Source organism: Thamnophis sirtalis, unplaced genomic scaffold (assembly GCF_051295495.1).
Source record: "Thamnophis sirtalis isolate CommonGarterSnake01/CBP01778 unplaced genomic scaffold, rThaSir2_p1.2 scaffold_2, whole genome shotgun sequence".
NCBI lineage: Eukaryota > Metazoa > Chordata > Lepidosauria > Squamata > Natricidae > Thamnophis > Thamnophis sirtalis.
In genome coordinates, this window is record NW_028261382.1 from 32,580,717 (window position 1) to 32,600,407 (window position 19,691).

At 48.0% G+C, this 19,691-nt stretch overlaps 2 protein-coding genes across 2 annotated transcripts in view; one reads left to right on the top strand and one right to left on the bottom strand.

Moving 5' to 3' along the window:
• The window catches only part of NTNG2 (netrin G2), a 61,130-nt gene extending 51,946 nt beyond the window's left edge, over positions 1–9,184 (top strand). Inside the window, exons 5-7 of the mRNA XM_014075161.2 lie at positions 6,147–6,314; positions 7,062–7,199; positions 7,997–9,184. Of these exons, the coding sequence (XP_013930636.1) occupies positions 6,147–6,314; positions 7,062–7,199; positions 7,997–8,220 (530 nt within the window). The 3' untranslated portion in view covers positions 8,221–9,184. The remainder of the gene's footprint in view (positions 1–6,146; positions 6,315–7,061; positions 7,200–7,996) is intronic.
• Positions 9,185–12,307: 3,123 nt separating this feature from the next.
• SETX (senataxin) overlaps positions 12,308–19,691 on the bottom strand; it is a 42,345-nt gene continuing 34,961 nt past the window's right edge. Inside the window, 7 exon segments of the mRNA XM_087704666.1 lie at positions 12,308–13,695; positions 13,697–13,857; positions 13,859–14,031; positions 14,034–14,126; positions 14,129–14,168; positions 14,751–14,838; positions 18,714–18,812. Coding sequence (XP_087560792.1) covers positions 13,515–13,695; positions 13,697–13,857; positions 13,859–14,031; positions 14,034–14,126; positions 14,129–14,168; positions 14,751–14,838; positions 18,714–18,812 — 835 coding nt within the window. The 3' untranslated portion in view covers positions 12,308–13,514.

The following is a 19,691-nucleotide window of genomic DNA, read 5'->3' on the forward strand; positions in this document are numbered from 1 at the left end:
CCCTGCCTTTAAATATAATGCTAAATCAATGGAAATCTTTTGAAACGGGTAAGATTTCGGGCATTGTAAGGGAAAATTCTAAAACATCTCAGGTGAGAAACCTGCAGGGTGATAAGAAGGGTGATCTTGAGAAGTGGAATGGAATAGAATTAGAAATAATAGGAACTGGAGAGGAGGAGAGGAGTGGAGGAGAGGAGGAGAGAAGAAGAGGAGGAGAGAGGAGAGAGGAGGGGAGGAGAGGAGGAGAGTGGCGAAAGAGAGAGAAAGAGAGAAGGAGAAAGAGAGAGAAAGAGAGAAGGAGAAAGAGAGAGAAAGAGAGAAAGAGAGAGAGTGAAAGAGAAAGAGAGACGGAGAGACAGAGAGAGAGAGAAAAGAGTAAGAGTAAGAAAGAGAAAGAGAAAGAGAAGAGTGAAAGAGAAAGAGACAGAGAGAGAGAAAAAAAGAAAGAGTAAGAAAGAGAAAGAGAGAAAGAGAGACAGTGAAAGAGAGACAGAGAGAAAGAGAAAAAGAAAAAGAAAGAGTGAAAGAGAAAGGGACAGAGAGACAGAGAGAGAGAGAAAGAGTAAGAGAGAAAGAGAGTGAAAGAGAGACAGAAAGAGACTGAGAGAAAGAGAAAAAGAAAGAGAAAGAGAGAAAGAGAGAGAGTGAAAGAGAAAGAGACAGAGAAAGAGAAAGAAAGAGTTAGAGAAAGAGAAAGAAAGAGAGAGAGGGAGGGAGGGAGGAAGAGAGGGAGAAAGACAGAGAGCGAAAGAGACCTTTTCCAGCGCACAATTCTGTTTTTCCACCCACGCTTTCGGGCGAGCACCGGCTGGCTGATGCTCGGCTGGGGCGCGTGGTTTATGTGCTGTCTCATCCGGAGGCTTTCAGAACAGGAGCACTGGCAGCGAATCGTCTCGGGGAAGAATAAAAGCTGTCAGGCCCTGATCATCACGGGATGATCAAAAAAGGATACCCAGGCAGAGATTGGCAGGCAAGGTGTACCGCAGCGATGCCCGAGTAGCCCGGCATCTGTTCTTCTCTCGTGTGAATTGTATCTTGCAGCTCACACCTGTTCTAAGGATGCCAGGCGCCGGGGGGGGGGGACACATCCAATTCACCTCCCGGCTGCCTGATGTTTTCAATTTCCTTCTGATCTAAAGAGATGACTAGAAACCCGGACAGGATTTGTGAGCAACCCATTTGAAGTCCAGAGTTAGAGAGGTTGTATTTTCCTGGGCTCCAAGATCGCCGCAGATGGGGACTGCAGCCAAGAAGTTAAAAGAGGCTTGCTCCTAGGGAGGGCAGTGATGGCAAATCTAGACAGCATCCTAAAAAGCAGAGACATCACCCTTCCAACACAAGTGCATCTAGTCAAGGCTGTGGTTTTCCCAGTTGCAATGGATGGCTGTGAAGGTTGGACCATAAGGAAGGCTGAGCGCCAAAGAATGGAGGCCTCTGAACTCTGGTACTGGAGAAGACTCCTGCAAGTCTTCAACCCTGACTGCTCTTTAGAAGGCCAGATCCTGAAGAGGAAACTCAAAGACTTTGGCCACCTAATGAGAAGGAAGGACTCCCTGGAGAAGAGCCTCATGCTGGGAAGGACGGAGGGCAAAAGAAGAAGGGGACGGCAGAGAAGGAGGTGGCTGGATGGAGTCACCAAAGCAGCCGGTGTGAGCTTCAATGGACTCCAGAGGATGGTAGAGGACAGGACGAACGTTGTCCATGAGGTCGCAATGGGTCGGATATGATTTCGCAACTAACCAAAAAAACCCAGTGAGAGAAGAAGGACGCCTCTTGTCACCCTAGATAATTTTGCCATGGGGCTTGATGAAGGAAGAGGGGAGGGCACAAGGAGCCAGAAAGTCAGCCCGCCAACTTTTCCATTGGCTCAATTTTCAAATTGGTCAGGAAGGACCTTGAGGAGATACGGATCGAGCGGTGCAAAGGTCGTGCCTTGCCTTCTAGGTTGTGGGAGAAGCTTGGGAGAAATGGATGACATTATCCTCCCTTCCTTCTCTAACTCCTAGGGGGCATTAAGAGAGACAGTTTGGTCTAGTGGTGAAGGCACCAGGCTGGATGGTGAGTTCTAGTCCCATTTTAGGCATGAAAGTTGACTGGGTGACTCTGGGCAATAACTAGGAGATGGGGAATTCTAGTCCCATTTTAGGCATGAAAATCGACTGGGTGACTCTGGGCCAATAACTAGGAGATGGGGAATTCTAGTCCCATCTTAGGCATGAAAGTCGACTGGGTGACTCTGGGCCAATAACTAGGAGATGGGGAATTCTAGTCCCATCTTGGGCATGAAAGTCGACTGGGGGACTCTGGGCCAATAACTAGGAGATGGGGAATTCTAGTCCCATTTTAGGCATGAAAGACAACTGGGTGACTCTGGGCCAATCACCAGGAGATGGTGAGTTCTAGTCCCGTTTTAGGCATGAAAGCTGGCTGGGTGATTGTGGGCCAATCACTAGAAGATGGTGAGTTCTAGACCCACATTAGTGATACAAGTCAGCTGGGTGACTTTGAGCCAGTCCCTCTCGGCACAACCCACCTCACAGGGCTGTTGTTGCAGGGGGAAAACAAGGAGGAAGCTGGGTGCAATACGTTCCCTGCCTTGAATTATTTGCAAAACTAATGAAGGTTGGATACAAATGAAATGGACAAATTAACACGGAGCAGATGTCCTAATCCTAAGAAATGTGGGAGCACTTGGGGTTCAGCCGAATTCAGAGGGAAGGATGGAGCGGACGTGTCTTAAGCAGTTGCTCCTCCTGCCCACAAGATGCCAAAGTTGGCACTCCAAGAGCCCAATGTGTGCCAGAACGGACTCTAATGGAATTACTGCAGTCATAAAAACTGCTTCAGGTAGCAAATGTAAGGAAGGCAATGCCAGGAGAAGAGGGCAGCTAGGGTCACCAGCTCTTGGCTGGCGTCTCTTTCCTTGCCCTGTGCCAGCAGCGTAGTTACAGAATCACAGAGTGGGAAGGGGCCTCGAAGGTCTTCCAGTCCAACCCTCTGTTTAGGCAGGAGACCCTGCACCACTTCAGACAAATGGTTATCCAACATCTTCTTTAAAATTTCCAGTGTTGGAGCATTCACAACTTCTGGAGGCAAGGAGCTCCACTGATTATTTGTTCTAACTGTCAGGAAATCTCTCAATTCCAGATTTCAACTCAACCTCTTTTAGAACATAGATTCATAGGGCTGGAAGGGACCTTGGAGGTCTTCTAGTCCAACCCCCTGCTCAAGCAAGAGACCCAACACCATTTCAGACAAAGGGTTGTCCAATCTGATCTTAAAAGCCTCCTCCTTTCATTGCATAAATTGCCTGTTTTCTGAATGTCTTCGAAATCGGGCTTTTCCACCTCAAATGTAGAGACAGTCCTCAAGTTCAGTTCAGTTCAGTTCAGTTCACTTTATTTGTATGCCGCCCTTTTCCCTGGGGGGACTCAGGGCGGCTCACAGTTCAAAAGGGGTGGGGGAAGGACAAACAATTTACAACATAAAAGCATCAAATTAAACCTTTTAATCTAGGGACCAATCGAATAGCAATAGCAATAGCAGTTAGACTTATATACCGCTTCATAGGGCTTTCAGCCCTCTCTAAGCGGTTTACAGAGTCAGCATATCGCCCCCAACAACAATCCGGGTCCTCATTTCACCCACCTCGGAAGGATGGAAGGCTGAGTCAACCTTGAGCCGGTGAGATTTGAACCGCCGAACTGCAGATAGCAGTCAGCTGAAGTGGCCTGGTCAAAGTTGCAACGGCACTGGAAAAAAGTGACTGGCGACCTGTCCTCGCACTTACAACCTTCCTGGCATCCCCCACGGTCACATGAGCGAAACCTGGATGCTAAGCAACCAGTGTGTCTCTTTCAAACTTATGACCGATGCAGCATCCCCACGATGATCAAAATTCAGACGTTTCGCGAAAACGGGCCTGTTTTTTCATTTTTAAAAGGCCATGCATAAGCTTTAGGAAGCTTATAGAGTGCTCCTGGAGGCTGGGCGGGGGGGGGGGGGGGAGTTAAAAGTGAGCAAAAAACAGCCCATTTGTCATTCATTTCTGCCTTCCCCAGCTCCCAGGAGCTCTCTGAAAGCCTCCTAGAGGCTATGCTTGGTGAAGGGGTTGGCAGGGTTTCGAGAGGCAAAAAATGCTGCATTCAGCCTCTTTTTTGAGGGGAAAAGGTGTGTCTTATACTCCGAAAAATACGGTAAAAGAAGAAACCCCAATTTGACAAGAGCTTGTGTTTGTGGATAAGGGAAAGAAGACGAGAGGAAAAAAAAATATTTGTTTTGGGTGGGTGGTGTGTTTTTTTTTTAAACATTATTCTCAAGTTTTGCCCAAGATTCCCAGCGCCGTCGAGGTCAAACCTGAATCGGAGGTCCGGATTCCTATTGAAACTTTTCCAGGTAAGACTTAAGGACAGGTAGAGCAGGCAAGGTGTTGAAATGGAAAAAAATGGTGATGTGTCCAGAGAAAGTGGAGCCGTACGGAATCCTTCGCTGACTATTTTGATTTCTCTGATGTAATAAAAGTCTGACGGCGAGGTAGAGGCGGATATTTCTCTCTCTGGGCACGATGAGAATATATCTTGCTGAACAAAACTCCGCATTGGCGACAGGGAAGGGCATCCAGCGAGTAAACACTCAGTTGCCCAGACTTCACCCCCGCAAGGGATTATGGGATCGTGAAACGAAGATGATGATTTCATTATCACAACCAGGAGGCTGTGAGTTCAATCCTAGGTAGTGGCAGATATTTCTCTTTCTGGGCACGATGAGACTATATCTTGCTGAACAAAACTCCGCATCGGTGATGGGAAGGGCAACTGGCCAGTAAACACTCAGCTCCACTCAATTGCTTAGACTCCACCCTTGCAAAGGATTACAGGGTCATTAAAAGCTGAATAAAGTCTGACGGTGATGGGAGTTCATTGGAGCTGTTTCTTGTATGTAGGAAACTAGCATGTCCTGCCTTAACATGTTACGTGTTCCCTGAAAGTCTGGGTGAAGAATGTGAGGATTTATCATCTTGTCTCATCTGAGTTTTGAGGGAACCTGGTTTAATTCTCATTCGTTCGTTTTCTCTCTTCCTCCAACTAAAGGGAAGAATTCAGCCTAAAACTTAGAATGATTTTATGTCTGGAGATCACATCAAGAATTTTCTTTAAGATAATTACCTTGTCTTGAGAACGTTTTGATGGCAAATCTCTTGTATTAAAGCAAAATGGCCTCGTAACCTCGGCCGAAAAGCCACTCTGTCTCATGTTAGCCAGCCATATATCGTGGGAAGGGGGTGGAGATGCAAAGATGACACGATACAAGTGGAGAGAAGAATCTAACATCCCCTTCAATTGGCTATCTTAAGACTCTGTTCTGACCCAGCCTTAGCAGAAGCAAGAAACACTCGTCACGAAAAAAAAACCCTCTTTATTTACCTCTTGTGAATTAATGCCATTCACCCACTGAAAAGTCCAAGCAAGAATCTTGCAAAGAGTTAATAGCAGCAACAGACCTTTTCAGCTCCTTGTGATAATTGCAAGGCTGAGAGTTCCCAGCCGAAAGGCTGCAAATTAAGTTCTGGCAAGCAATCTTTGTGGCACGAAACACAATGAGCAAAATCTTCAGAAATACGAACTGTTGCCTCCTACAACAGTCACTCCCCTTTCCTTCTATTTATTCCCCAGGCAGGGAGGGGCCATTCAGCGTCCCCATGTACCTTGCTTCCCAAGTCAACTCCTTGTCCTCCGTTGTTCACCTCTCCTAACAGCTCTGCCTAGTCTTTCAACATAGTCTTCCTCAGGTCAAGGCTGGTAGGATCTTTCTTTTAGAGAAGCTGCAAACTGTGGGGAGAAAAAAAAACACACACACAGGCATGGCCTTCTGGTTGATGGCTCCCTCAAATGTCTCCCAGATGTGTCTTCTCCTTCTGCCTTGCTTCTTTTGTCTTTTCCCGAGTTTCTCAACAAAGCTATGGGTGAAAGAAAACCACCCAATGGAAAGCAAAGATGGGTGTCTCTACAGCTCGGTTCTAGAAGCTCCAGAAGGTGTGTTTGGTTTCTCAACTAGCTTTCACACCACCTGATGAATCAGTCCATGTTCTTTCTCTCTCTCTCTCTCTCTCTCTCCCCCCCCCTCGCTCCACCCCTGCGGCTTTACAGACTGTGAATGCTATGGACACTCCAACCGGTGCAGCTTCATTGATTTCCTGAACTTGGTAACTTGCATTAGTTGCAAGCATAACACCCGGGGACAGCACTGTCAGTACTGTCGGCTTGGCTACTTCCGAAATAGCTCCGCGGAGCTGGACGACGAGAATGTGTGTGTAGGTGAGTAGCCGCGGAAGGCGCCAGAGTGGAAGAAGCCTTCTCGGATGAGAAGCGAAAGGGTCTTCAAAAGAAAAAGAGAAAGTACAGTTGCCTCTTGAAAAAAATAAAATAATAAAAGCACCAGGGTAGCTTCATATCTGCTTGGCAACGTTCCAGAGCCATGGTTGACTTCTGGTTGCATGATCAATCAATCAATCAATCAATCAATCAGAATAGAGTTGGAAGGGACCTTGGAGGTCTTCCAGTCCAACCGCCTGCTCAAGCAGGAGACCCTATAACCATTTCAGACAGGTGACTGTCCAGTCTTTTCTTCAAAACCTCCAGCAATGAAGTACCCACAACTTCTGGAGGCAAGTCGTTCCACTGGTTAATTGTCGTCACTGTTAGGAAATTCCTTTTTAATTCCAGATTGCTTCTCGCCTTGATTAGTTTCCATCCATGATTTCTAGTCTTGCCCTCTGGTGCTTTGGAGAATAAGTTGACTTCCTAGTCTTTGTGGCAGCCCCTCAAATATTGGAAGACTGCTTTCAGAATAATAGAGTAACAGAGTTGGAAGGGACCTCAGAGGTCTTCTAGTCCAGCCCCTGCTCAGACAGAAGGGTGAGGTAGGATGGTGAGTACACATTATCCAAAACTTAGGAAGAGGATGTCCAGAGTTGCTCCCCAGTCTCATCACCGTCAAAATTAGGATTTCCCCCTCGTTTCCCCTGCCTAGATCTGACTTCCCCGCAATCTTGTTTCTTCCAGATTGCAACTGCAACCGAGTTGGCTCGCTGGCTAACCGTTGTAACGAGACCGGCTATTGCGAATGCAAAGATGCAGGCGTGACAGGGCCGAAATGCGACGATTGTCTGCCCGGCTACTACTGGAGGCAAGGTTGCTTACGTAAGTATATCCTCCCCCTTTCTGAAAAGAGATGTGGGAATTGGATTTGCTGGATCTGAATCTGGTCCAATTGAAACCAGGAGGCCCAAAGGCAGCGTTTCTCGAGCTTGGTGATTTTTTAAAGACATGTGGACTTCAACTCCCAGAATTCCCCTGCCAGCAGGCTTTTAAGATGAGTGGAGTTGAAATCCATGCATCCTAAAGCAAGCTGGCTGGGGAATTCTGGGAGTTGAAGTCCATATACATTAAAGTAAGCTGGCTGGGGAATTCTGGGAGTTGAAGTCCATACACATTAAAGTAAGCTGGCTGGGGAATTCTGGGAGTTGAAGTCCATACATCCTAAAGCAATGTGGCTGGGGAACTCTGGGAGTTGAAGTTCATACATCCTAAAGTAAGCTGGCTGGGGAATTCTGGGAGTTGAAGTCCATACACATTAAAGCAAGCTGGCTGGGGAATTCTGGGAGTTGAAGTCCATGCATCCTAAAGCAATGTGGCTGGGGAATTCTGGGAGTTGAAGTCCATACATCTTAAAGCAAGCTGGCTGGGGAATTCTGGGAGTTGAAATCCACATACCTTAAAACATACTGGCTAGGGAATTCTGGGGCTTGAAGTCCACTCGCCTTAAGGGGGGATTCTGGGGCTTGAAGTCCACTCATCTTAAAGTCCCCAAGGTTGAGAGATATTGTCTTTGAACCCATCCATAACCGTCTCTCATTCCCGACTCCATGGGACTCGGTTCTCCCTCTCCACCCTGGCTCCCGACTCCTAGCACTTCCAACGCCTCCCTCTCTCCACAGCCAACGTCTGTGACGACGAACTCTTGATTTGCCAAAACGGAGGGACGTGTTACGAGAACCAGCGGTGTCTCTGCCCGCCGGGCACAAAGGGCATCCTGTGCGAACAAACTAAGTGCGAAGGGGAAGACACAGAGTGCGACTCGGTCTCCACGACGTATCTCAGCCTTTCCGCTTTGGTGGCCAGCGCGGTGAGCTTACACATGCAACAACTCTTGGACCTCTGAAGGACAAAGGAGGAAAGCGTTCAAAATCCCAGGCTCGAGCGGAAGCGAGAAAGGACTGGGACAGCCTGAAAATGTTGGGAGCTCAGAAGAACCATCATCCAGCCGAGAAGGTGTCTCTTGGTCCTTGTTGGCCGAGCGTTGAAGGATTCAACAGAAGTTCTTGAAGAATGACAGATCTTAGGTTGGACATAAGTTGGAGGAACATACAGATACCACCTGTTATGAGGTCCACCAAGCCAGGAAAGGATGCCTCAACAGGACTTGGAGGGGGGGGGGAGGAAATTGCAAAGTGTTTTGCCATTTTCCAACTACCTTTTCGAGTGAGAAATTGTCCAGTGGTCTCCTTGGGACAGGGGTAGCTTCCAAAAAGGGGTGGGTTTGGGGGCAAAACGCCGTCAATTATCTTGCGTTTATGTTGCACTGCTCTTTCTCTTCCAAATATCTTCTTCCTTTGGGCCAGATTTTTTTAGGAAGATGTTTAGGAAATCGGTTAAACGGAGGCCGGCAGGTACAAAATTGGGGTGGGGGGAGGAACTTTATGGGGCCTTTCTCCTCTTTTGCTCAGGCCTCAAAGGATAACATGGCCTAAAAAAATCAAGTTGCTGAATTTATTAAGTTTTCCTCTCTTTCTTTCTTTCTTTCTTTCTTTTTGGACTTGTTTTCCATTTTTTACTCTTTGGTTAAAGAGTCTTCGGCTTTCAACACTGGTTTTTATTATGCCAAAAATACACCGCATTCCTCCAAGCTTTGCCGAACTGATTACAGTTCAAATTCTTTTTTTTAATTTTTGGTAGAGAATTACGTTTGTTGGAATTATCGACGTCCTAAAGAAGAGTGGGGAAGGGGAGATAGAAAAACAAAAACCAATCAGGTGAACTGCTACAGCCTTTAGGGGGAAACAAACATTTTACCTGAAATATTATGGTGTTATAATCCATTACATAAAAGCAACTTATTAATTGCTGATAGGTCTCGGATTAATTTTTCTCTCCCAGCTTTGCAGATTTAACTCTGGTTGGTCGGTGGGCATCCTTCCAAAAAGATTGTGCCAAGGACGAGTAATTTCGCGTTTCCTGATGCCAAAGATGGAATTAGGGGTTTGTTGAAAGGGGATTTCCTTTAAACAGACTAGCTTTCCTTATTATGATGGTTCGATGCTCCTAGTTTTTAAACCCTCTTTTTAGCTGTGAGAGGAGAACTCTTTCAGTCTGGATGTCTTTCGATAGGAAGGCAACAAACTGTTGAATGCACAAGGGATGATCAAGATAGATAGGATTGAAGCAAGGATAGGCAATCTTTTCAGGATTTGAACCCCATCCCGATACTGTTGTTGGATAAGAGCTGATTAGAAGAATGGAGGGAGGGGGGGGTGTTCTGATCTCGGCTTCCCCAAAAAGCACGAAACAGATTCCTGGTGCCAGCAAAACTTCTCTTATTAAACGAATGTGAATTCCTCTCATTACAACTTCAGCAAAGTCTTTCAAAGGAGTATTTATGACCACAGACTTTATCTCGCTTGGAAAGCTGCCATGTAAATATTTTCCAAGCGTGGTGCTGTGCAAGGAAAGGCTGGGCACAGAGTCTCTGAGATTCACGGACAGATCTTCACACTCCCGAAACGAACGAATTGATTCCTGCAAAAGCCCACTCCCCTTTCGCTCCTTTTATTCTATAATGGGAGGGGCCATTCATCGTCCACCTGTGGCCTTCCTCCCAAGTCGACCCATTCTTTAGCTGTTCCTTTTGTCTAGCAACTCTGCGGATGCGCACACTGGGAACAGGCTCCAGCTGTTCTTCTGCCTCACTGATGTCTGACTCTGAAGGCAGCTTGATAACTGTCAGACGGCTCTGGCCCCCTCTCTGCCTCGAGACACAGAGTCCTCATCCAAGCCTTCCCCAAACTCCAGGACTGGCCCAGGTTCCTCCTCAACCTCTTCACAGTCTGAATCCGCTGCCAGCTCCATAAATCTATAGAATACAGAATAACAAGTTTGAAGGGACCTTGGAGATCTTCCAGTCCAGCCCGCTGTTCAAGCAAGAGACCTTATACCATTCCAGACAAATGGGTTGTCCAATCTCTTCTTAAAAACCTCTAGTGTTCTAGCACCCACAATGTCTGGAGGCAAGTTGCCCCATTACATCTTAAAAGTAGGCAAGATTGGGGGGGGGGGGCAGAAATCTGAGCTAAAGTTAAAGGATAAGGAAGTTATCAGTAGGAAAGGAAAAATGGTTTAAAAGGTTAAGAAGCAAGGAGGCAAGGAAAAAAACGTGACTGCTGCTTAATTTTTATTTACCCAATTAAGGACTTGGGGGGAAACATGCTATAAGTAATCCTTGACTTGTGACCGTTCCATGGCACTGAACAAAGGGACCACTGAAAAATGACCATTTTTCGCACTGGGTAGAGCTTATAATTAGGGAGCTTATTTTTGGGATAGACGTAGTCCTCGATTTGCAACCGTTCAACAGTTACAACAGCAATGAAAAAAAGTGACAGGCCCATTTCTCACACTTACAACCGTTGCTGGATCCCCGTGGTGACCTGATAAAAACTCAAAAAGACGCTTGGCAACCGACTCATATTTACGACGGTGGCAGTGCCCCAAGGTCACTGATCCCCTTTTTGCGACCTTCCGATCGGGAAAAGTCGATGGGGGGAGCCAGGCTCCCTTAACAACCGTGTGACTAAGTTAGCAACCGCAGTGATTCACTGAACAACGGTGGCAAGGCAGGAAGGTCACAAAAGAGGGCCAAACTGATTCCACAAATGTCTCGCTAAGCGATGGAAATGTTGGCCTCTATTGTAAGTTGAGGGCTATCTGTATACTTCAGCCAATAATCCAGCGGGGGTTGATTTTAGGAGTTTTTGCAGGGGTTGCTGGAGAAAATGTAGCCACTACCGAGCAATTTACTCCTAGTCTTCACCTCCAATGTGTAAAGACACCGTCGTGGTGGTTATCCTTAGCTTAGAACAGGAGTGGGCAAGCTTAAACACTCAAAGAGCCACTTAGATTCATTTCCCACAGAAAACACCGGGAGCCACAAAGCTTACAGGGGATCGAAAAGCTCAATAAATTGCAAGTGTCGCACACTGGCAGTTGTGACACACATTTTGAGCGATGGGGAGCCACAACAGAGGGATGAAAGAGCCACATGGGGCCCCGGAGCCGCAAGGTTGCCGACCCCCCGGGCTTAGAAAGGTAGGTGGAATAACACCAAGGCAGCATAGTAATAAGACTGGGCCCTTGGGTGAGAAGAATCCCCAAAATTCATTCACATCACCCTGTTTTGCACAATTTGCACAAACCCTAACCCCTCTCGCTCTGACTCTATGAAATGGTACGGCACAAAGGGAGGTCAACGTCGAAGGGGATCAATGAATCGCCCGCTCCAAACACGACAGGAATTGGTTGCCAGATCTCTGCAAAAAAAAAAAAATTCATAATAAATCGTAATAAATAAATAAAATCGCAGGGCTGGCTGGGAATCCAGCAAAATTTGCTGGGTTGTGGTCCTTGAGGGAAAAACAACCCAAATCCCTACCCCTCAACCTTTGATTGCTTTCAGTTCCGCAGCCTGAATAAGAGATGCAAAATTCAGATAGCTCCGTGGCCTAATTCTGCAATATAGAAGGATGCTTGGGAGGGAGTGGGGGGAATTATGAGCCCTTACCCAAAAATAAGCTGCCCATTCCGTCTGGTTGCTCACGGTGCTGCAGCCAGCCAGAACCGAAGAAGCTTCTTGGATGAGAAGTGAAATGTCTTCGATGAAAAACAAAAGTCCAGCAGCCTTTTTTTTTTTGGAGAGGGGGGGGGAAGGACTTTTGGGACTCCAGATCTATAGGGGCTACTCCATTTGCTGTGCAGAGGACGGGGATTTAGGTGTAATCCGAGAACTATTAGGCGTCTTTATTCGGGAAAAGAATCGGCCCACAGTAGCTAATTCACTTGCTTCTATGCCGCAGGGCCCTGATCCAAAACCCTGGGGGGGGGAGGGGGGGGAGAGAGATCTCACGTAATTCGCTCTCACTCTAATTCACAAGTCCTTAACTCACCCTCCGAAAGCACGAATCAGAAAAAGCCAAGTGTATTTTTGAAAATACTACCTGAATTATTTATTTAGGGGAAAAGGGGAGAAAGATCTTTTTAAAAAGGTCTATTTTAATGTATTTACATTTAGCTTATTCATAACAGAAGGGTATATAGATATACATATCATATATATATATCACAGATATATATATATATATATCATATACATATCATATATATATTGCGTATATATATATAAACACAAACAACTTTTTTATCAAACCAAGAAGGGTATCTAGATATATAGATGGATATATATATATATATATTTATAAACACAAACAACTTTTTTTATCAAAACAAGTGAAAATGCCCAGGGTTGAGTGGCAGTGAGAATTAAGCAGTCCCCCCCCACTCCACCTCCTTGGAATCCTCCTCCCCCAAATTTTGAGGGTGAAAGACGCCGGGGGGGAAATGTGGCTTGCAAACTGCCAAATTGCAAGAGTTTAATAAAAGATTTACCGCAGAGTAGTGGGGCAGGCAGAGAGAGGGACTTCCCCCCTCCTCCCTAGCCCAGTTGTGAAGGTAACCCAAATCTTTCCATAACTTTGCAAAAAAAACCAACACAACAACAACCCAGAAAACAGGCAAGGGAGGGGAAGAGAATTTTGCAGAATCTCTCGACAAGAGTTATTTTGTTACTTGCAGCGCAAAGGCCTTTCAGGGCCGATGTCCGCTATAGCAATCTTCCTGCAAGCCCCCCCCCCCCCCGCCCCTGCAAATGAGCAGGGCAAAGTTGCCGCCACAAACCCGTTGTGTTTTGCATCCCGAAGAAATCAGCCATCCATAAGCAGGATGTCAGGCCTGGGATGGGGGGCTTGCTGAAGTAGAAGGGGGGGGGGGGGGGTCCCACACATACTGGCACGGTGACTGACGGAAGTCCTTGACTGATGGGCGCCTGCACGGTTAAATAGGACAACTATACACATGGAAGCATTTAATGGGCACTCTGAAGTTTCCCGGCCTCTAAAAAATAAAGATTTCTTTGCTATACAAATGTACATGGCCTCCTAAGGCTTACAGAGTTTGGAGTTCTTTTAATATATGGCTATCTCAAGGCGCATCTGCCTCGTGTCAGATATTTATGCATAAAGACCCAGGTGTGCAGAGACTCTCTCTCTCTCTCTCAAGACTGGCAGGCAAGTGGTGATGGGAAGACTTGAATACAAGACACCTGGCAAGGAATAGAGGGGTCTTGGGAGGTCAGAAAGTGGTGCGTCTCTTCTTGGGCTCAGTAGAATTGTCCTTCTCCTGGGGCACCTTCAATATCCTCCGGGGATAACTGGGGTGGACGTTCCGGGTCGGGAGGGAAGTCTCGGCGGAGGGGCCTCTGCTCGGCAGAGGGGCGCTAGGCACGGGTCCGACGCGGTTTGACGTTTCCCCCCAGGGCGCCGGTGGAATTTCTATGGCTCTGAACTGTCCAAGGCCCCGAGGGTTTTTGCACCGACGAGGGTCCCGAGGCCGGAGCCTGGCCCTCCTTGCAGCCGGTGGCCTTTAACGCCGACTCCGCTCGTCGGAAGAGACGGGGGTCCTGCGGTCTGTCCTGGGATTGGTTTCACCTGGGCCACAGGGGGCGGCCGGTGGTTGAGCGTCCCTTGAGGGGTCCTTTTGACGGCCGGAGTGGGAAGGGAGACCGGAGGGCGCTGGGTGTCTGGGCTGGGGAGGGCCTGTGGTTTGGCTCCACTGAGGGCCGCCGGGGCTCCTTGGCCGCCTCTCCTAGAGTCGCCGTGGCGGAGTGGGAAAACGGCCGGGATTTGAGGATTTTCATGGCGCTGTCTTTGTACGTGTTTTGGGAGGTCTTGATGATGTTCCCCTCCGTTGGGCGTCTTGGATCATCTCGTTCCAGTCTTTGTTCTCCTGCGAAGAACCAAAATGGACAATGGGAGGAAGGTCACAGGAAGTCTCCAAGCTCCAAGTTCTCCAAGCCCAGTTGAGTCTCTCAATCCAGCCCTTCTAGCCCTTCTCCGAAGCTGGGAGATCCAACCTCCCCGACCTTATGGGGCACCCAGCCCTTTTGCAGGGGACAAGACCCCTTTATTGCCCAACTGTCTAGGATAGGGGTTGGCAACCTTCAACACTCAAAGAGCCACAAAGGTCCCAACCAGAAGCCCCCCCGTACAATTCTGGAGCTGATCAGAAATCCAATTTCCCCACCATAGAGTCTCCTCCTAGGGCGGTGTCCTTTTTCCTCTACCTGTCCTAACCGAAAGCCCTATCCCGTGTGGAGCCGAACGGAAAACCCGCCCCTTATCATAAGAGTCTCCTCCTGGCGGGCCCTGCTTACCCACCCACCCACCCAAACTGGAAGCTCCTCTCAAAATTGTGGTGCTGACTGGCGACAGGGAGCCTCAGCAGAGGGATGAAAGAGCCCTCTTTCTATAAAAGAAATTTCACCCTCCGGCAAAAGGGAGAAGCTTCGTTTCTCCCTTTTCCACTTACCATGAGTGTTTTCAGCTTCCCAAGAATGAAAAGGCTGTATTTGGCTCGGGTGATGGTGACATTCAGACGCTGTAGGCTTTTCAGAAACCTGGAGAGGGGCAGCAAAAAGGGCACCACAAGGTGAAGCTTATTTATTTATCCATTCATTCATTTATTGGATTTATATTGCCGCCTAGTCGCCCATTGCGAATCAAGGCGGCTTACAGAATATAAAACCACCTTTAAAACAATAAAACTAATAAAAAGAATCAAACACAATATAAAGTTAAAGGCTCCCCTTGCACATACGTGCTAGTCGTTCCCGACTCTAGGGGGCACTGCTCATCTCAGTTTCAAAGCTGAAGAGACAGCGCTGTCTGAAGAGGTCTCCGTGGTCATGTGGCCCGCATGATTCAACGCCGAAGGTGCATGGAACGCTGTTCCCTTCCCACCAAAGGTGGTTCCTATTTTTCTACTTGCATTTTTATGTGCTTTTGAACTGCTAGATTGGCAGAAGCTGGGACAAGTCACGGGAGTTCACTCCGTTATGCGGCATTAGGAATTCGAATCACTGAACCTCCGACCTTTCTGGTCGACAAGCTCAGCATCTTCGCCACTGCGTCCCATGTCACATTAATATAGTATAATATCATAAAATCACCCCCCATCCCCCACTGTGGCGACAGCCGATCACACGAGCCATTTAATGGGTTCTGAACCAGGTTTCCAGCGCCTTCCAAAAGAGTGCTAAAGTGGGGGCCCTTCTACTCTCTAGGATGTTGTTCCAGGGAGAGGGGGCCACCATGGAGAAGGCCCTTCTTCTGGATCCCACCAGGTGTGTCTCCCTTGGGGATGCGACCCACAGCATTCCCCCCCTAAGGTTGTCTTAGCAGTGGTGGAATTAATGAAGCTTCTTTCCCCATTGCTTCAGTTCCTGGATCCATCCAGACCGGGGAGAAGTTTTCGTCCCCTAAATCCCTTCCGCCGAATCCCGGAGACAGTGACGGGTTTGTCAACGGGACGTCAAGAGAAGGGGACTTTGCAGAAGGCAGCACACAGCCGAGTTGCTGACTTAAAGTGGAGACCATCAAAACTTCGGATTCGGTCCTAAGTCTCCTTTTTTTTGAAGCAGGTCATAATTTCAAACGATAATTCAGTGATCGGTTGTTAAGTCGAAGACTAGCTATACATTTTTACTGATCATCGCTCTAGCCCAGGATGGGCTAAGGACGCATTTTCTGGATGTACCAACCCCAAGGGTGACTATGATGACCGTGTTCCAATATTTGAGGGGCTGCCCCAAAGAAGAGGGAGTCAAACTATTCTCCAAAGCACCTGAGGGTAGAACAAGAAGCAATGAATGGAAACTAATCAAGGAGAGAAGCAACTTAGAACTAGGGAGAAACTTCCTGACAGTGAGAACAATTAATTAGTGGAATGACTTATCTCCAGAAATTCTGGGTGCTGGAAGTTTTTAAGAAGAGATTGGACAAATATTTGTCTGCCATGATATAGGGCAGCGGTCTGGGCCGCATGTGGCTCTTTCATCCCTCTGCTGTGGCTCCCTATCCCTCAAAATATGTGTCACAACCACCAAGGTGCGACACCCGCCGGGACACAGTTTATTGAGCGTTTCGACCCAGGTTTTGTGGCTCCCGGTGTTTTCTTTTCTGTGGCAAACAGATCCAAATGGCTCTTTTAAGGTTGCCGACCCCTGATATAGGCTTTTCTGCCTGAGCAGGGGGTTGGACTAGAAGGCCCTCCAAGGTCCCTTCTGTTATGCTGTTATAACTGCATACGCCTAAGTGCAGACTTACTCCCATGAAACTCCATGGGGGGAATTGCCCAAGGTTCCATTTGAGTTTGGCGGCCGCTTATCGGTCTTAATTTCGAACCCGGGTCACCATGATCGGGGGGGGGGGGGGGGAAGGGAACGGGAACGGAGTGCAGGAAGGCGCTGGATTTGTTTCGCCAGCCGAGACCTTGAAAGACCTCCCCGCACGACCCATCTAGAGACTTGACGCTGTTCTGATTCATGCACAAACAACTCTTATTAATATTTCACGCGGGGCCTGAATATTTCATTCGTTCCAAAGGTGACTCGCGAAACGGGAACACGCCAGGAAGGCAAGCATGGCGCTTCCCTCCCCCCACAGCCCCCTTTCTCGGAGAAAAGCTGTTAAACCAAAGCTAAAAGGCAAGGACTTGTTTTCGAAACACGTGGGGCTGGTCTGGCCTGAGGGGACGAGGTTCTCGGGACGGAGTTGTTGCAGGAGAGGATGATGGATCGGAAGCTCACGGGAGAACTGAACTTAGAAGCTTCCTGAAGAGGCTTTTATGAACTTTCCTGAACTTAGGAGGAAGTTTGGTCCAGTGAGTAAGGCGTCAGGACAGAGGAGGAGTCTGACACCAGGAGATGTGAGCTCTAGTCCCGCCCTAGGCATGAAAGCCGCTGGGTGACTTTGGGCCTATCACCAGAGACTGGGAATTCTAGTTCCATCTTAGCCATGAAAGCTGGCTGGGTGGCTCTGGGCCGATAACCAGGAGATGTGAGTTCTAGTCCCGCCCTAGGCATGAAAGCTCGCTTTGGACCTATCACCAGAGACTGGGTGTCGGTCCCTGTCTCTCTCTCTCTCTCTCTCTCAGCCCACCCCCCCATGCCCCCCCACCCCAGGTTTGTTGTGGTGGGGAAAATAGGAGTAAGGTATGTTAGATAGGTTCGTTGGATAGGTTCGCCACCTTGAATTATTTATAAAATTAATAAAGATGGGGTATAAAATGAACCGGCTTCCAACTCTGTCTCGCTAGGCCAGCTAGGGAATTCTGGGAGTTGAAGTCCACCCATCTAAAAGTGTCCTTGATTGACTACTGAGAGGTTGTCCGGCCATAAATTTCATTTATTACTCTTGGTTGCCACCTGGTGGTGACCACAAAGCTTTTGACTGCTAGAGAAGGTGGCAGGGAGGGAGGGAGGGCTTCTGAACCTAGGAATGTGGGGACAGCCCTCCCCGGAAGTATGTGGACTTCAACTCCCAGAATTCCCCAGCCAGCATGTTTTAAGATGGGCGGCCTTCCGTGGCACGACAAAACCCCGCTCGTCAAAATAGCGACGACAAAACCGCGTCGCTAAAGCTGCGACGTCATCACCGCGGCGACAACAGCACGGCGACAGAAGGGCGCTTTAAAATAGCGCAGCGGCAGAAAGCCGATTTAAATTAAGGTAAGGGTTAGGATTAGGTTTAGGGGTTTGGTTTAGGGGTTTGGTTTAGGGTTAGGTTTAGTGGTTTGGTTTAGGGTTAGGGTGCTGAGTGCTTCGGAAGGCGCGGATTTGCCCTCCACGTTTATGTCGGCGCAGATAAGGGCTTCGCGGTATTATGGGTGAACCGCGGCCTTCAACTCCCAGAATTCCCCAACCAGCATGTTTTAAGATGGGCGGCCTTCCACTGCCAGGCAAGCAAATTTAAGATGGGCGGCCTTCCACTCCCAGAATTCCCCAGCCAGTTGGGGCATCTTAAAGCCTGCTGGCTGGGGAATTCTGGGAGTTGAAGTCCACATGTCTTAAAGAGCCGAGGTGGCGCAGTGGTTAAATGCAGCACTGCAGGCTACTTCAGCTGACTGCAGTTCGGCTGTTCAAATCTCACCGGCTCAGGGTTGACTCAGCCTTCCATCCTTCCGAGGTGGGTGAAATGAGGACCCGGATTGTTGTTGGGGGCAATATGCTGACTCTGTAAACGCTTAGAGAGGGCTGAAAGCCCTATGAAGCGCTATATAAGTCTAACTGCTATTGCTAAAGAGGCCCAGCTTGAGAAAAAAACATTTTAGACATACAAGGATAAGAGTTTTGCTTCATTCTATCCCAGAACTGGGGCTGAAGCCCCTTCGGCTATCCAGGAGTCAGGCGTAACATGAACCCCACCGCCACCCCATCCCTGCAGTAAAATGGCACCAAGTCCTGGCACTGAGGGGAGGGGGGGAGACACCTACCCAATCGATCCTTGTGAGCTGTTTGCCCGCACACAGGTGACAATAATGCAATCTTTCTCGCGGCCTTGGAATCCATCCACGGTGTCAATTTCCCCAACACTGGAGAGGGGGTTGGTAGGGGTAGGAGATAACAGGACAGGACAGGAAGATGAGTCAGGAGGATATTTTTAATCCACACCCCACCTTCGAAACCAAAAATGTCAAAAACAAATCCCAAACACCTTCTTGAAAAACAAGGGAGGAGAGAGGAGTAATAATCTTAATTTAGGAGATTTTACGGATCACATGGGATGGGGAGGAATCAGGAGGTCAACTGAATTTTTTTTTAAATCACATAGTCCTTGATTTACGATCATAACTGGGACCAGAATTTGTGGCAAAGCAAGAAAGTTGTTGTTCAAGCGCCGAATTTTATGACCTCTCTTTTTTTCCCCCAACCAAAGTCGTTAAGCGAATCACTGCGCTTGTTAAATGAGTCGTGCAATCATTAAGCAAATCTAGTTTGACTTTGCTGATCGGACGCCGGCAGGGAAGGTCGCCAAAGAGGATTACATCTCTCTCTCTCTCTCTCTCTCTCTCACACACACACACACACACACAGGACACTGCAACCGTCATAAATGTGAAAAAGTTGCCAAGCAATGTGGATCATGTGACCATGGGGATGATGCAACGGTTATATGTGTGAAAAATGCTCCTAAGTCACTTTTTCCGGTGATGTTTGTTACTCTGAACAGTCAGTAAATGAACTGTTGTAAGTCAAAGACTACCTGTATTCCATCAGTTTAATGATCCCATAATCCCATCTGGGGGAGGAGTCTGGGTAACTGAATGTAGTTAAGCAGAGCGTTTTACTGGCCAGATGCTCTTCCCTGTCGCCAGGGCGGAGTTTTCTTCAGCAGATCTATTCTCATCACCCAGAGACAGAAACATCTGCCTCTACCCAGGATCAAACCCACAGCCTCCTAATTGTGAGGC